The sequence below is a fragment of the Lepisosteus platostomus genome, chromosome 3 (assembly GCF_059453375.1).
Source record: "Lepisosteus platostomus isolate fLepPlt1 chromosome 3, fLepPlt1.hap1, whole genome shotgun sequence".
NCBI lineage: Eukaryota > Metazoa > Chordata > Actinopteri > Semionotiformes > Lepisosteidae > Lepisosteus > Lepisosteus platostomus.
This window is the reverse complement of record NC_142613.1, coordinates 12606248-12621144: the sequence shown is the minus strand read 5'-3', so window position 1 is coordinate 12621144 and position 14897 is coordinate 12606248. Positions and strand designations below refer to the sequence as shown.

The 14897-nt window shown below is 42.2% G+C and overlaps 1 protein-coding gene across 1 annotated transcript; it reads left to right on the top strand.

Annotated features, from left to right (window-relative positions):
- Positions 1 to 21: 21 nt before the first annotated feature.
- On the top strand, positions 22 to 14651 carry LOC148674419 (lysyl oxidase homolog 2-like). The gene is made up of 7 exons (XM_088627119.1): positions 22 to 1463; positions 5112 to 5174; positions 7025 to 7333; positions 10031 to 10081; positions 10783 to 11067; positions 12111 to 12233; positions 14511 to 14651. Exons 1-7 carry the CDS (start codon positions 1415 to 1417, stop codon positions 14564 to 14566), a joined length of 936 nt encoding a protein of 311 aa, XP_088483245.1. The 5' UTR covers positions 22 to 1414; the 3' UTR covers positions 14567 to 14651.
- Positions 14652 to 14897: the final 246 nt, after the last annotated feature.

Genomic DNA, 14897 nt, shown 5'->3' with positions numbered 1-14897 from the left:
TTTGGAGTCCATTTTGTGACTGTGGTTCATTTTTAAATTTATTTCTTTTTAATTGTTTTACAGTTGTCTTGCAAATGAAGTAGATTATTTTTACTAAAGTATAATTAACGCTTAGAAAATTAGGTACTTGTACAAAATAATATTAAAGTGTTTAATATTTTGTTAGTTGGTCATATGCAGTAGTTTTGCAAATGTGCAAATATTAGAAAAGCAGCACAAAAATAAAAGCTATCTGTTCATTAGCGTGAATCCTTTGCACAAGCTTTAAAAATTAGGCCTGCGACAGTCCATCAGATTACATGTGACATTGGCCATCTTCTCAGCCTTGAAACGGAAGAGATTTGGTTCCTCTGATGTGTCTGTACTGTTTATGCCTTTGCCTTTAGACCAGACCGTACTCTTCTCTGAACACCTCCTTTTGCAAGTGTGTTTTTCTGGGCAGAATTATACACTTTCTTCTAATGTGGTCTGTCAAGTTGTGCCTTCACTATATATATTGTTAAAGGCTGGGAAAAACTGGGAGAAACCCCCTAATCTTTGAGAAACACGGTTTTATGTCTCATCCTAAGGACAGCACCGTTCTTACAGTGTAGTGTCCATATCACTATACTGGGGTATTAGGACCCACACAGACTGCAGGGTGAGCGCCCCCTACTGGTAACACTAACACCTCTTCCAGCAGCAACCTTAGCTTTCCCAGGAGGTCTCCCATCCAGGCACTGCTTAGCTTCAGTGGGCTGACAGCTGTGAGCTCCAGGGTGATATATCCGATTTATCTTACCTGGCACTTCATGATCGCTATGAGCCTGATCACGGTCGGGGGACCCAATTTTAAAGTATATGCGGTTTTGTGTTAATAATCCAGTGAGGACGATTACTGCTGAATTTAAGAGCATCTCTGTGCCTAATACTGTCAGGGAGGGGGTGCTGGGACGATCTGGGACCCTGGACTCCCTTCTGCCACAGTCTGGAGATGTGCTTGTTACCACACAGTCACTCCGGCTTCGAGCAGGAGCTAAGCTGTCGCCAGAAAAAGGTTAAGACCCTGGAGGAAAGCAGCCCAGTCCAGAGAGATACACGTATGACACCCGATTTCTAGTTGGGCAGCTGTCATGGATCTGAAAGGAATAAACAAACGCACCTCCGATCTGTAGTGTGACATTGAAAGAGGAAGTGTCCTATCTGTCCACGCAACGGCCCTTGCACTTTTCACAACTTCCCCAGGAAAAAGGATACTCCATAGAATTCAAGACTTCTTCATGTTTGGTCAGAGCATTTGCTCGCCTCACAGTGCAAACTTTTTTTTTTCCTTTTTGCCCTTCTACTTCTTTTTACTCTTCTGGAATTAACCTCTGACTGTTCCTTGGTTACACAAGAAGCATTCTTTAAAAGTGACATAGGAACTTCTTTTACGATGCAGTTGTTTTCAGTTTTGTGGCTTACATGCCTTTGGTCACTTGCCCGTAAGTATGTCTTAAGTGTTTGTGTGTGATTGTAAAACTAAGACGAATCTTGTGCTGTGTTTCTGTCCAGAAGATGAGCACTATGAGTGGTTGGCAGGCCGAGGGAGGACTTTGGCGCACACTACGGTGCATTGCGGTATTTGAGAATCAATGTCAGGTTTTTCTTTGTCATCATTTAAAACAGCATTTGAGAGAGAGGACAGAGCTCAAAGAACTGGTCAAGGGGCCGAGTGGTGGCACCGTGGCTAAGGATCTGCGCCTGTGGCCGGAAGGTTGCTGGTGCAAATCCCACGGCCAGCAGAGGAATCCTACTCTGTTGGGCCCCTGAGCGAGGCCCTTAACACCAGCTGCTCTAGGGGCACTGTATAAATGGCTGACCCTGCGCTTTGACCCCAAGCTTCTCTCTTCCTGTCTGTGTGTCTCATGGAGAGCAAGCTGGGGTCTGCGAAAAGAAATTCTTAATGCAAGAAATTGTATATGGCTAATAAAATGATAGATACATATTATAATAGCTGAGATCATTACAAAAACGTGCTGTTTCATAATTAAAGGTGTTGTAACCCTGTTTTTGGCAGTTGGTATTGAATTAGACTTTGTTTTGATTAGTCTGGATCCTGTCGGAATAAGGCATTATACATTATAAAATAACATTTCAGACTGACGTAATTCAGTCCTACACTCCGTCACTGTTATGAGTAAAGAAGAATGAGGGTTTAAACCCAACAGTGGAGAGCTGTTGTTAAACTGAGCAAGGAACTTCAGTAAAATGCCAAGCTCTGAAAATGGATAGGAAGACAAGTCACTTTGCAAAAAAGTGTTGAGCAAATAGTAACAAGTATAATATGGGAAACTATCAAATGGATTTAACGGTCAACAGTTCATCTACTCAAGCTTGTATTACTACCGTTATAATCAATACCCGCAATTAAAATGCCACCTAGCTACAAGTTAGTTATTAATATGCTTCAATTGAATTTAAAGTCGGCCATGAATGATTCAAGACTGTTAAAACCTTACTTTCTGGAGTTTTCTGGAGCTTTAAGATGGCCATTTACTGAGAGAGGAAAATTTTGTGGTGCCTTTTCACATGACAGTTTTCGGTCTTGGAGGTTTACTGCTGTGCTTTTGTCGCACAAAGGTTTTTATGCATCCCTGTAAGGGCAGAGCGTTTTGTCTCAGAGAGGGTTTAAGCACCGGTCTGACATGAGGAAACCCAGCGAGATCAGCAGAGCTCAATCGGTTCGCTGGTTTAGCCATCAGGCTGTACTGTTGGATGATTGGGAGCGATCAGTAGCTACGTAAGTGTGGCCAACCAGGCATGTTCGAGGCGGGCAGGTTATCCCCAACACTACATCGGTGACCCCAAGAGTCTGCCAGTGGAAGCTGCATCACTAGCAGGATTGATGCTGCCTCTCCTGTAGGACCAGCTCCAGTGTGTAAAAAAGGTAACTGGCTCTACAGTGCACAATGCCTTGGGGGAATGGAGTACATATTGATGGTGAACGAGCCATTGGGGAGGGTGAGCTCCAGGTTGATGAGTCTCCCCATTACATTTTACTGTAAAATAAAAAAAATGACAGGCCATTCAAAATAATGACCATACTTATCTGACCTGTTTTCTTTCATCATTTTTCAAGAACCCGGTTATGGCCCATTCCAAGCACGTTGATTCTTACTTTTTAAACTAAATTAAATGACACTTATCTATTTGACTTTTGCGTCCCATGTGAAGGATGACATGTTCGGAATAATGGCACTGCCTGTCTCCAGAACAGGGCATTGCTTAGGACAGTGGTTCTCAAACTGTGGTACGCGTACCTGCAGTGGTACGTGGCGTGCCGCCAGGTGGTACGCCAAATGACCCTGGAACTGTGTTGTGTGCGCTGAAAAAAATCGGGATGGGTTTTCATATTTTGTATTTTTATACGTGTCGAATACACAGCCTACATACTACGATACAGTGCGCGCTTATACTTCAGTGGACACAAGAGATACTCTGTAATTCTATACCACTCTATAGGAATGCGTGCTATGGACGCAAGTGACCAATTGTATTTAAAAAAAGCTACTGTATCTCCAGCAAATAGGGAGAAAGGAGAATGTGCGTGATTTTGGAACAATGCCAACGTTGTAAACACAGGAATGCATAGAAATGCGTGCTACGAACGCTGGTAATCTTGTGAGCACAGGAAAGCGTGAAAAATAACAGAAAAATATTTAAGAACTGTTCTAAGTTAATTTGAGAAAAATACACCGAGCGTCTCTGTGTTTCTCTCCCATGCGCATGAAATAAATACTTAAAATAAACACTGAAATTAAAACGGAAATGTGGAAAAATGCAAGCTTGCAGATTGCTAAAGCATGTAAGCCCCACACTGTGTGTGGAGAAAAAGCTGATGAACAGCTCGACCTGCTGCCCCCCATGAAAGACACAGTCATTCATAATTATTGAAATGAAGGATTATATCAGAAGTACGCTGACAGAGCGCGTTAAGATGAGAAGATGTTTTTCACTGCAATTAGATGAGTCTGTAGTCGATTTGGCCAATTTGCTCGTTTATGTTAGATACGAGTTTGAGGGTACGTCCCGTGAGGACTTCCTGTTCTGTAAGCCGCTACCAACAGGAACTGCAAGAGAGCACATATTTCAGCTTCTGAATGAATTTATCGAAGAGAATGGCATCGACTGGATAAAATGTGTCGGAGTTTGTACAGACGGTGCTAGAGCAATGACAAGCCGACACAGCGGTGTAGTTGCACGAATTAGAGAGGTTGCTCCAGAAATTAATGGTTTCATTGCAACATCCACCGCGAGACCTTTGCCGTCAAGAAAATGCCTGACGATGTTAAACTGTTGTGAATTGTATCAAGGCTCGAAAAATTAATTCACATCTGCTTTGCTCGAGTAAACAGGCTCACCCCTCTCACTGAAATGGTGCTTTTTTATTTTTATGTTGTTGTTTTTTTTCCTGTAAAACACTTTGAGAAACCATATTTTAATATATCAAACAAAGTTTATTATTATTATATTTATTATATGTGTATGTGAGTGTATGCACGCGCGCTCATGTTGGTCATTGAGAATTTCTGGGGTTCCTATGAGATGATGACTTGTAGGTGGTACTTGAATGATTTGGTTGGATTAGGGGTGGTACTTGGTCCAAAAAGTTTGAGAACCACTGGAAATTAGGAAATTAGGAAATTCTGGTCCAGTGGGAAAAATGCCACCAACATCACTTCCTGTAGCAACCTGATAGTGGTCACTTGTTGAAGTGTTAATCGACGCTTTACTGAGCTTTACAGGACACTGCTGCTGGTCTGTATTTTGAAAAGCCAGGCATATTTGCTGTTTTTTCTGGCCTGTTAAAAGGGGCTGCTAGTTTATGCTGTCTCAAACACAGCGGCTCCGTGCTAAATGTTTTATGCACCAACCCACTAATCCCCTTATTAATTAAGGGAGAGGTTACACTTTCATATACTGTAAGTGTGTACTTTTCCATTTAACAGAAGACACCCTTTATAATTATCCTCAGAGACTGACTCACATCTTTCGTTAGTGGGTGGTCTGTTAGGACAAACCTGCTTAAATTAAGTATCACATAGTTAAATCCCTTTTGTTTTTGTGAACGTATTCACTCATTTCTACAGCACCAGCGATCAGCAAAACAGAAAAAGTGAGTCCTACAGCTTGGGATTTGGGATACATTAAAGGTAAGTGTAGAACGTAGTGTAGCACAAGGGAGGGCATATCATTTTACTTATAATAATTGCTTATACTTATATAGCACTTTTCTGGACTCTCCACTCAAAGCGCTTTACAGGTGATGGGGACTCCCCTCCACCACCACCAATGTGTAGCCCCACCTGGATGATGCAACGAAATGCTCACATACACCATCTGTCAGTGGGAAGGAGAACAGAGCCAATTCAGAGATGGGGATTATTAGGCGTCCATGTTTGGTAAAAGTCAATGGGAAATTTGGCCAGGATGCTGGGGTTACACTGGGATTTTTAATGACCACAGAAAGTCAGGACCTCAGTTTTATGTTGCATCCAAACGATGATACCTTTTTACAGTATAGTGTCCCCATCACTATACTGGGGCTTTAGGACCCACACAGACTGCAGGGTGAGCACCCCCTGCTGGCTCCAATAACACCTCTTCAAGCAGCACCCTTAGTTTTTCCCAGGAGGTCTCCCATCCAGGTACTGACCAGGCTCACACCTGGTGTGCTTCAGTGGGTTGATAGTTGTGAGTTGCAGGGTGATATGGCTGCTGGTTACATCGAAGCATCCACCAAATAAATTAATAAACAGTAATTAAATTAACGAATGTAGTTAATAGTTAGGGGTGGTAAGGTGGCAACTTGGTGAGCATCACACTGCCTCACACTACAGGGGCCCTGAATTAAATGGTGTGCTATCTGTGTGGAGTTTGCATGTTCTCCCTGTGTTTTTGTGGGTTTCCTCCTAGTGCTCCGGTTTCCTCCCACAGTCCAAAGACATGCTGATAGATTGATTGGCTTCTGGGAACATTACCTTGATGTGAGTGTGTGCATGTGTGTTTCTGTGTACCCTGGTGTGATAGACTGGTGTCCTGTGCAGGGTGTGACCTACCTTGTGCCCATCCCCTGCCAGGATAGGCTTCAGGTCCCCCACAATCCTGTATTTGAGGTGAGAAAATGAGTGGATGGGTGGTTAATAGTTAAAGCATGTAATGAAACATTTAGTACAATTTATAACCACTCCACACAAGTACTACAAATGATAGTTTGAAATGATTGCAAATGGCAGATGAAATAAAATGCATTAGATTACATGTTAATTTAAAAAAAATTACAAGTTAGTGGGAGACATGTGGCCTATCTGTCTCGTTTGGTAGTTAGTAGAGGCCTGATCTGAGGGTCCCATCCAGTCATTTCTTGAAATAATCCATCATATTGGAGGGCAGCTTGTTTCCTGCTCCCGCTAGCCTTTGGGGAAAGCAGTGTCTCTTGTCCTCGGTTTGAAATGCACTTCTCTGTCATTTCCACTTGTGCCCTCTGGTTGGTGTTTCACTAAAGATTCTGTGGGAGTCTGCTGGGTTGTCTTTGTCAGTGTCTTTCAGGGTTTTTAATGTCTTAGCAGCTCTGTGGCGACACTAACAGCTCTCCCCTCCACCACCACCAAACCTGGCTGCTTGTGATAGTAAGACGTTAGATTCTCAATCTCTCTCCCTTCAGTATTTCAAATACCAAGGAACAATAAGAGATGAACATTTAAACTTTGCAGAGAGTACCAATTGCATTTTTAAGAGGGCCAGTCAGCATATATTTCTGATCAGGAAGCGGAAAGCATGTAGGCTGTGTCAAACTAACGTATTAACGTTAACACTAACGTATTACTATCACAAGCAGCCAGGTTTGGTGGTGGTGGAGGGGAGCCCCCATTACCTGTAAAGCGCTTTGAGTGGAGTGTCCAGAAAAGCACTATATAGGTGTAAGCAATTATTATTATTATTATTATTATTATTATTATTATTACTACTACTACTACTAACTGGGCGTTTCTTGTGCTTGCAGAAGGCAGAAGAGTCAGACTGTTGGGCGGGAGTGACAGCTGTTCAGGGAGAGTGGAGGCCTATCTGTACGGCCAGTGGGGGAGACTTTGCTACCATGACTGGGACATTGCTGACGCCCAGGTTGTGTGCAGAGAGCTGGGCTGCGGCTCTTCCTTTTCTGCCACCGCAGATTTTGGCAAAGGGCTAGGCCTCGTCCATCCTTACAGAGCGATGTGTACCGGACGGGAGCCTTCATTGCATAACTGCTTGTTTATGAGAGGAAACATTGTTCAGTGCTTCTCTGATGCTGGAGTGAGGTGTACCGGTACTGGTAAGTAAGGAACATGCCTGTGTGCCATACAGAGCTGGCTGGCTGCTTACATTTCCTAGATGATCAGTTCCTGCCTAAATATCCCAGCTTAGTTATGGTAACTAGGTCTGAAACTGAAAAGGTTCCCCAGTTCAACAAAAGCGATGCCAGTTGCCAGCGTAAAACACGCTAGGGCACAGTACAATGTACTGTAAATGTACATGTGTAATATTTAGGTACATATATGTTGCAAGGAACACCTGTCAGAGGTACAGTGATTTCTTTAAGACCCAAGAAGACACTAGGATTTTTGGGAATGGCTATTAATTAGTACATGTCATTTCACAGGGCTGAAAACCACATCTCTTTTAGATGGTTCTGCTTTCCAGTGTTGTGAAACAGCCGGAGTTAATGTTCCTTCCTGTAACACAGTATATACACACAGAGGCATTTACAGCAAATGAGCGTTGGGAGCAACAGCTTGTTTTGAATTTTTAATGGTTCTCAGTACATGTATTTGATTATGCATCTGTGAACTGCTGTTAAATAAGGTTAAAGTACGATTGGGTTTTAATCTGGTGGACAGATAAAAGACAGTGGTACTGGAGAGATTGCAGACATTATTCTTCTTGATTGTTTTTGCTAATATGTCCTCATAAAGTCTGAATATTTGCAAGAGAAATCTCCGAAACAGCCTGGTTTGGAGAAGCAGGCCACGCAGGATATCAGAGCTGTTTACTGTACAGTAGGATAAAAATACTAAAGTTTTTATGAATTAAAAGATGCTGTCTTGGATCAGACTGCCATTTAAATGACCAAAATTGCACTTTTATATCAAACATACAATTATGTTATACATTTCTCTCTCTTGTATTTCATCCCTATCATTTGAAGGGATTCAATTGTAACAGCCTTTCTAGTGAATCATAATTTTGAATTATGGTATGAATTAACTGCATAAAGGAGAACTGTTTGAAAAAAAATGGAAATTTTATTGATGGATTGTCCACCCAAAAGGATGGAAAATTGTCTTTGGCATCACAATAAAAAACTACATAAACAAATAACACTCAACAAAATTAATACATGTTAAAAAGCAAACAATAGGCCTATCCATACACTACATATACACACATTTCACTTTGCCTATATTACACTATCATTACACTAATCCGGTAGGTTAATACAGGGAGTCACCTTGCTTCGTTTAATGTACCGACTGCACAGGGAATAAAGGCAGTCTTGTATTCATTTTTCTTGATCTTGTGCATTCTAAAACAGTTCCCTGAAGGAAGCTGGAAATGGTTTTGAAGAGGATGGAAAAGGGTCATCAACGATTAAAACTTAAGATCCTTTAAACTGCAATACAGCTCTTTAACCTGTTTCTATGGTTGACCAATTACTTTACTAGCAATATTAACGATTCTGGCCAATTTCCCCTTACTCTTAATACGCAGTGTGCCATACCACACCGCGATAACAAAAGTAAGGATGCTTTCTACCAACACTCTGTAAACCCTCTCTAAGATGTTTTGACACCCCCCACACACTTTCAGCTTCCTGATCAGAAATATATGCTGACTGGCCCTCTTAAAAATGCAATTGGTACTCTCTGCAAAGTTTAAATGTTCATCTCTTATTGTTCCTTGGTATTTGAAATACTGAAGGGAGAGAGGTTGAGAATCTAACTTATTACTTTCACAAGCAGCCAGGTTTGGTTTTATAAACATTAATATGAAGCATGCTTGACTGACACCACCTCTCGCCTTTACTGATCTGTTCAGAGTAATTTTCCACCCCTTCTCTATCATCCCCAGTAAACAGTCACTACTAGGGCCATATCATCTGCATACTTTAATGGGTTAACAGAAATTCCCTGCATTTTCAGACATAAAATTGTCAATTTGACACAACACAGCCCTGGGGAACACCAGCGTTTAAAAATATTCATTGGAAAATGTGTTAAAGCCGATGTGGGCACTCTGTTAAAAAATCCTTAATCCTTTTTATGAGCCTCCCATTAACATCCAAACCCAAAAGCCGTTCCAATAATAATAGCCATACTGTTGACGCTGATACCCTGGCATCTTAAAATGGTGGATGAGATGCTTGAGGCAATTAACGACTAAAATCCAATTAAGCTACATGGCTGAGCTGGCCTGCTTTAGTTTGTAACCTTGCCAGTGTTGTGATGTTAACTAGAAATACACCTGTGTAGAGAGACACAGACCTGAACCACAGTCTGTACCTGTACCTGTACCTGTACCTGTACCTGTACCTGTATGTGCGTATGTGGGTGCCCTGTGACGGACCGGACATCCCATCCAGGGTTTTTTCCCCACTTGTGTCCCGTTCCCGAATAGCGATGGACACGGTATCAGACCAGAATGTAAGAACGGAGATGCTTGCATTCGCCACACCTGTCAAGAGCACCCGAAGACACGTGTTGTGGGAAATGAGAACGTGTCCATCTTCTCTGTGTGTTCACACACTCGGGCTTCCCAAGGGTCCCTGCTGTAAATGAACAAGCACTGAAGAGAACCCAGTAACCAAGTGTGCCTGTTCTGTTCATACCAGATCACTCTGCCCATCACGCAACACCCTGCAGCTGTTTGACTTGAGCAAAACTATGTCTTTTTAAGAGTATTAAACTTGGGGAGGACTGACCTTTCAAACAACGTGACAAATATGCATTTTATTATTGTAATCTGTTCACAGGGGAAACCACACCAGCTATGCCAACAACTCCAAAACCAACATCTTTGTATGGTAAGCAAATCAGTGTTAGTTGTCTTTATGTAAAAGAAGCATGTATAGAATTGTATTGTCTCCTGTGAGTGCCCAATGTGGCATGGCTGGAATGTCTGGATGCAATTTTCCTGCCAGGGTTCAATGCATTTGGATGCTCCGTGTTATACTGTAGGTGACCCTTAAAATGTTGAAGGATAAACTATACTGGTACTAGTTTAGCTGTAAGAGTGGGTTAATTTCAGGTCTCAAAATACTGCCAAAATGCTTACAACCCTAAAGCTTGGCATTACTGACTGCACACATGCTTACGGTACTATGTCCCATGTTAAACAGATGGTGTTCCTTTGCACAGGCCATACATCTGGGCATTGCACTGGCCAAAATATTAGGAACTCCCACTGGTTAAGGCATTTGGCTTATAATAAGTACTAGGGAATGGATCCAGGCGCTTGTGAAATGTATGGAGCCCAGTCCCATCCCATTGTTCTAGTGCAGTGGCCTTTGCCTGAGGTTGTGGCAATGGTGTGTGGAATTGGTTGCTCCAGCTCTGCCAGATTTTTGCAGGATTGAGATCTGCGGGTGTTCTGGCCAGAGGAGGAAAGTCTTCAAGCCAGCCACACATTGTCTGCCTCTGAGAGAGTCTGCTGTAACCAGGGCTTCTAATATTGTAGCGAGAAAGTGTCGGGAATACAGTATCACTTTCGCACTTTGCTTTACAGATTCCCTAAAGCCCGGCATTGAAGTATATGTACAGTATGGGAACAGTGGAAAATATGTTGTGGTTTGCTCATCCCAGCAGTACATTGGTGAAGGTGCTGTTCATTTGGAAATTGTGTCCCAGAAAACCTACACCCTACAAAATCCCGTGTGTAGCGGAGAAAACATGTGTCTTTTCTCTGTGGATGAAACCCCACCAGTGTCCTTCACCTGTGTGCAGAAAACGCAGGATTCAGGACATGGTCCCTTAACTTTGACCAGTGATTCCCAGACTGTCAGCAGCCCAGGTACAGTAAATGGTCCTTTTTGTGCTGTATTTGGCTGTGTTATTGAAAGTAACTTTATAGCTGTACCCATTTAAACTCTTTAAATGTTTAACCATTTTAAACCCATTGAAAGCTGGCTGCTTGGCTGAGTGCAATAATTTGGTAGTGTTCTGGAAGCAGGCTGCCCTGGGGGCCCGAGGACTGGACCCCTAGCCCTCCATCTCCAGCAGACTCGCCTCCCCCTTTCCCCTTCTGTATAAAAATAGGGGACTCCCTTTCCCTGTGGGCTGATTCTGGCACCACACCCCTGCCAGAGACGTCGTCTCTGCACCCTTTCCTCCTTTTGCTCCCTGCTTTTCCGCCCCTAGTGACTAGCCCTCTCTTGTACTATCAAGGGAAAAGAATTAATGAGCTTCGCCCCAGTCTGCTGCTCCTCTTCTGTACCCCCGTCTGCTCTGCAGAGGGACGTTTAGGGGGGATCACTACAATATGCTCAAGGCTACAACGGCAATGTCCTGCTCTGGCATGGGACTCACAACATCCAGTTTTGATTCCAGACCCCTGACCACTGCTCCCCTCTGAAATGTCCCTCACTTCTGTTCTTTTGGCTTAAATTCCTGTTTCTGTCCTCTCAATTTATACCTTCAGCAGAACTGCCTCAAAATCCAATTGCCAGGAACTTAGCAGAGTTGAACCAAATCAGTTTGGCATCAGTAGATTAAATATGAACATTTTGCATGTTAATTTTTAATCTATTTTTGCATGTAGTATAGTCAGGTTCATCTTGATCCAGAAAGAAGAGACATTTCCTTTATAAGAGTGGTAGTGTATATATTCAATTGCATTTTTAGAATCACTAGCTATCTAGATAAAACCAATAAGTAGTAGTTTCTTTACAATCAGTAACTACTAGGGCAGCTATATTTGCAGGTGTGAATCAAGCAGATCTTTTAGCAATTGTAGGCACCGAGTCTCTGGAATGAACTGATAGAGGTAACTGAGGCTATGCATTTCGACAACTGGCTGTTTCTCCTGTTCTTATCCAACTCTCTATCTCTGTATAGGTCCCAAACACAGTTTTCCTTCAATGTCATCCTTTTCCAAAGCCTACACTGCCTTTATAGTGATCGGTGTGACTGGAATGATTATAGCCATTTTTGTGACTGAGCTCAAGGCAAGACGAACAGGTAAAACAGTTATTGAAGTTGTATTTTTCTAATGCACTATAAACCTTTCCCAGTTCCCTCTTGCACAGTGTAAGTTTTCAGAACATAAGGAAAGTTACAGCAAATGATGTGTGGTGAGCGTTCTGGTGCACTATGGCTGCCGTCGCATCATCCAGGTGGATGCTGCACATTAGTGGTGGTGGAGGGGAGTCCCCATTACCTGTAAAGCGCTTTGAGTGGAGTGTCCAGAAAAGCGCTATATAAATGTAAGCAATTATTATTATTATTATTATTAAATGAGACAACATTCAACACAACCAGCTTATGTGGTTGCTAAATATTCTGAGTATCTCATCTGCCATTTCTAGAAGGAAGCCAGGGTACCTGCTGGATCAAGGCTGGGTACCCCTAGCTTGTTCCATACTCCCTCAACTGTATTGTGAAAAGACGTTTTGCCTTTTCTTCCCTGGTATTTCTGCTTGTGTCCTCTCATGTTTCACCGATCTTGAAGAAGTCGTTAACTCATTGGTTTACAAGTACTTAGCTTGGGTTTGTCACACTTTTTTTGGGTGAGAGCTTCATTCTCAAGTTTTTGTTCAGTGTATATCCCCATTTGGAGTGAATACTGAAAAAGTTTTGTTGATGGTCAATAATCCTGTTCATTTCCTTTTGTGTAGTTGGTAGAATACTGTCATCCCCTGAGATTTACCTACGGTTTTTCTAGTAACCTTAACACTTTGCCTGCTCTGTTATTACTGTTTACCACAGAACTTTCTTTCCTCAACCTCAATCATGTTGTTTTCTTTGTAACCATAAGAGTAAAATATTAATTTCATACATTTGCCATTTACCTTTTTCTTTCTGAATATTTCACATTATCTGTCAGACACTCCATCCGTTCTGTTGCTCGTTTCATTGTTCTCATTATCCTCCATTATAATACTCTACATTACAATACAATATTCTTTGCACTCATCTTAATTTGGAACTTGTTGTTTAACTATACTAAAAAGTGCTTTCTTTCTCCTCACGTTTATTATTTGATTTATTGAATCATTTGAGACAGCTTTCTAAACTTTGGTTTATTTCTGTCATGTATCTGTCATATGCTTTAACCAGGATATCTTTAAAATGCTGCAATTTATTCTCTTCTCCTATATTCACCCTCTCCTGTTTCTTAAACAGCCTCATTTTTAAGATTTTACTTGTACAGGGAAGAGTATGTAAAACGGAGCACAGGCAGCCGTACTTTACACAAAGGGTTGTGGGAGCTGAAACAAGCTCCTCAGCCACAGTTTTGAAGCCGATACCCTGGTGTATGTCAAGAAATGGCTGGATAAGATCCTCAGACCACTTAGTAACATAGCTGTACGCGTGCCAGATGTGCATTTCCTTTTCATTATTCTTGTGTCAATATCCAAAGACAGTTTAACTTTTACAGAAAACATTGCTTACACAATTTTTTTAGGATTTGTTTGTTCAGAGGAAAGTATAGGCACCATAGGCCAGACATCACCGGCTCGAATGGGAGTCATGTGCTCTTTGTGACCAGGGTTCTGTAAGGGGTGGTACGCTATTGGCTAAACAGCACTGGGGACAGGTGAGCTAAGGCAGGACTGAGTCTCCCCGACTTGCTGCACAACACTGCCCTGTGGCCTAATGTGCAAGTGCAGTCTGCAGGGAGGTCAGTGGGGTGCTGTGGCCTGGGGGTAAGAGCAGGTACTGTCAATTTGTGGTAGTGGGGCCAGATGAGAACACATTTCCTAGGTTGTGTGTAAACTGTTGAGAGGTATGGTGGCACAGTGGTTAGTATTGATGCCTCACAGAGCTGGGGCCCTGGGATCATGAGACTATCTGTGTGGAGTTTGTATGTTCTGCCCATCTTCACATGGCTTTCCTCCACCCCCCACAGTCCTATGACATACTGGTGGGTTAATTGGCTTCTGGACAATTGGCCCCTCTGTATGTGTTTGTGTCTGACTGTACCCTGGGATGGACTGGTGTCCTGTCCAGGTGTATCCTGTCTTGTGCCCGTTGCTTGCCAGGAGAGGCTCCATCTCCCCCCATGACCCTGAACTGGAATAAGCAGTTAGAGAAGGGATGGATGGATAAGACATCCTCTTCTGCTCTTCTTCACTGACTCAGTGATGACTCAGTGAAGGGTCAGAATAAGAAAGAAACTGGGAAAGGATTTTTTATCCAGTGTTCAAAAACAGTGTATTTTAAGGAAGCACAATTAAAATCACACTTTAACTGTTACTAAACTAATACGTTTGTCTGCATTTTTTTATTTCACAGATCCTTCACAAAACAGCATCGATAATCACACAAATCATCAAGACGTTTCCCACTAACTGAACTTGAAAAATTCCACTTTGTATTAAGATAGTTGTAGAATTGTTTTATATACTTTGATATGAAAATGTTAACAGAGAATGACGAAAAAACAAATGAGAAAATTTTCAGAAGCAAAAATGTTAATATCATATCCGATTTATACTTTGCAATGTTTAATGGGACAACATCCCTGCTTTACAAATGGAGAAGGTTTGAAAGGATTTAACATAAGGACAGAAGAAAGGTTGCAAAGGAAGCCATTCACCCCTATTTAGCTTGTTTGCTTGCTAGAAGCCTTTTTTAAGAGCATGTGTCACCATTCACCTCTGTTTTGAAACTTCTTGAAAA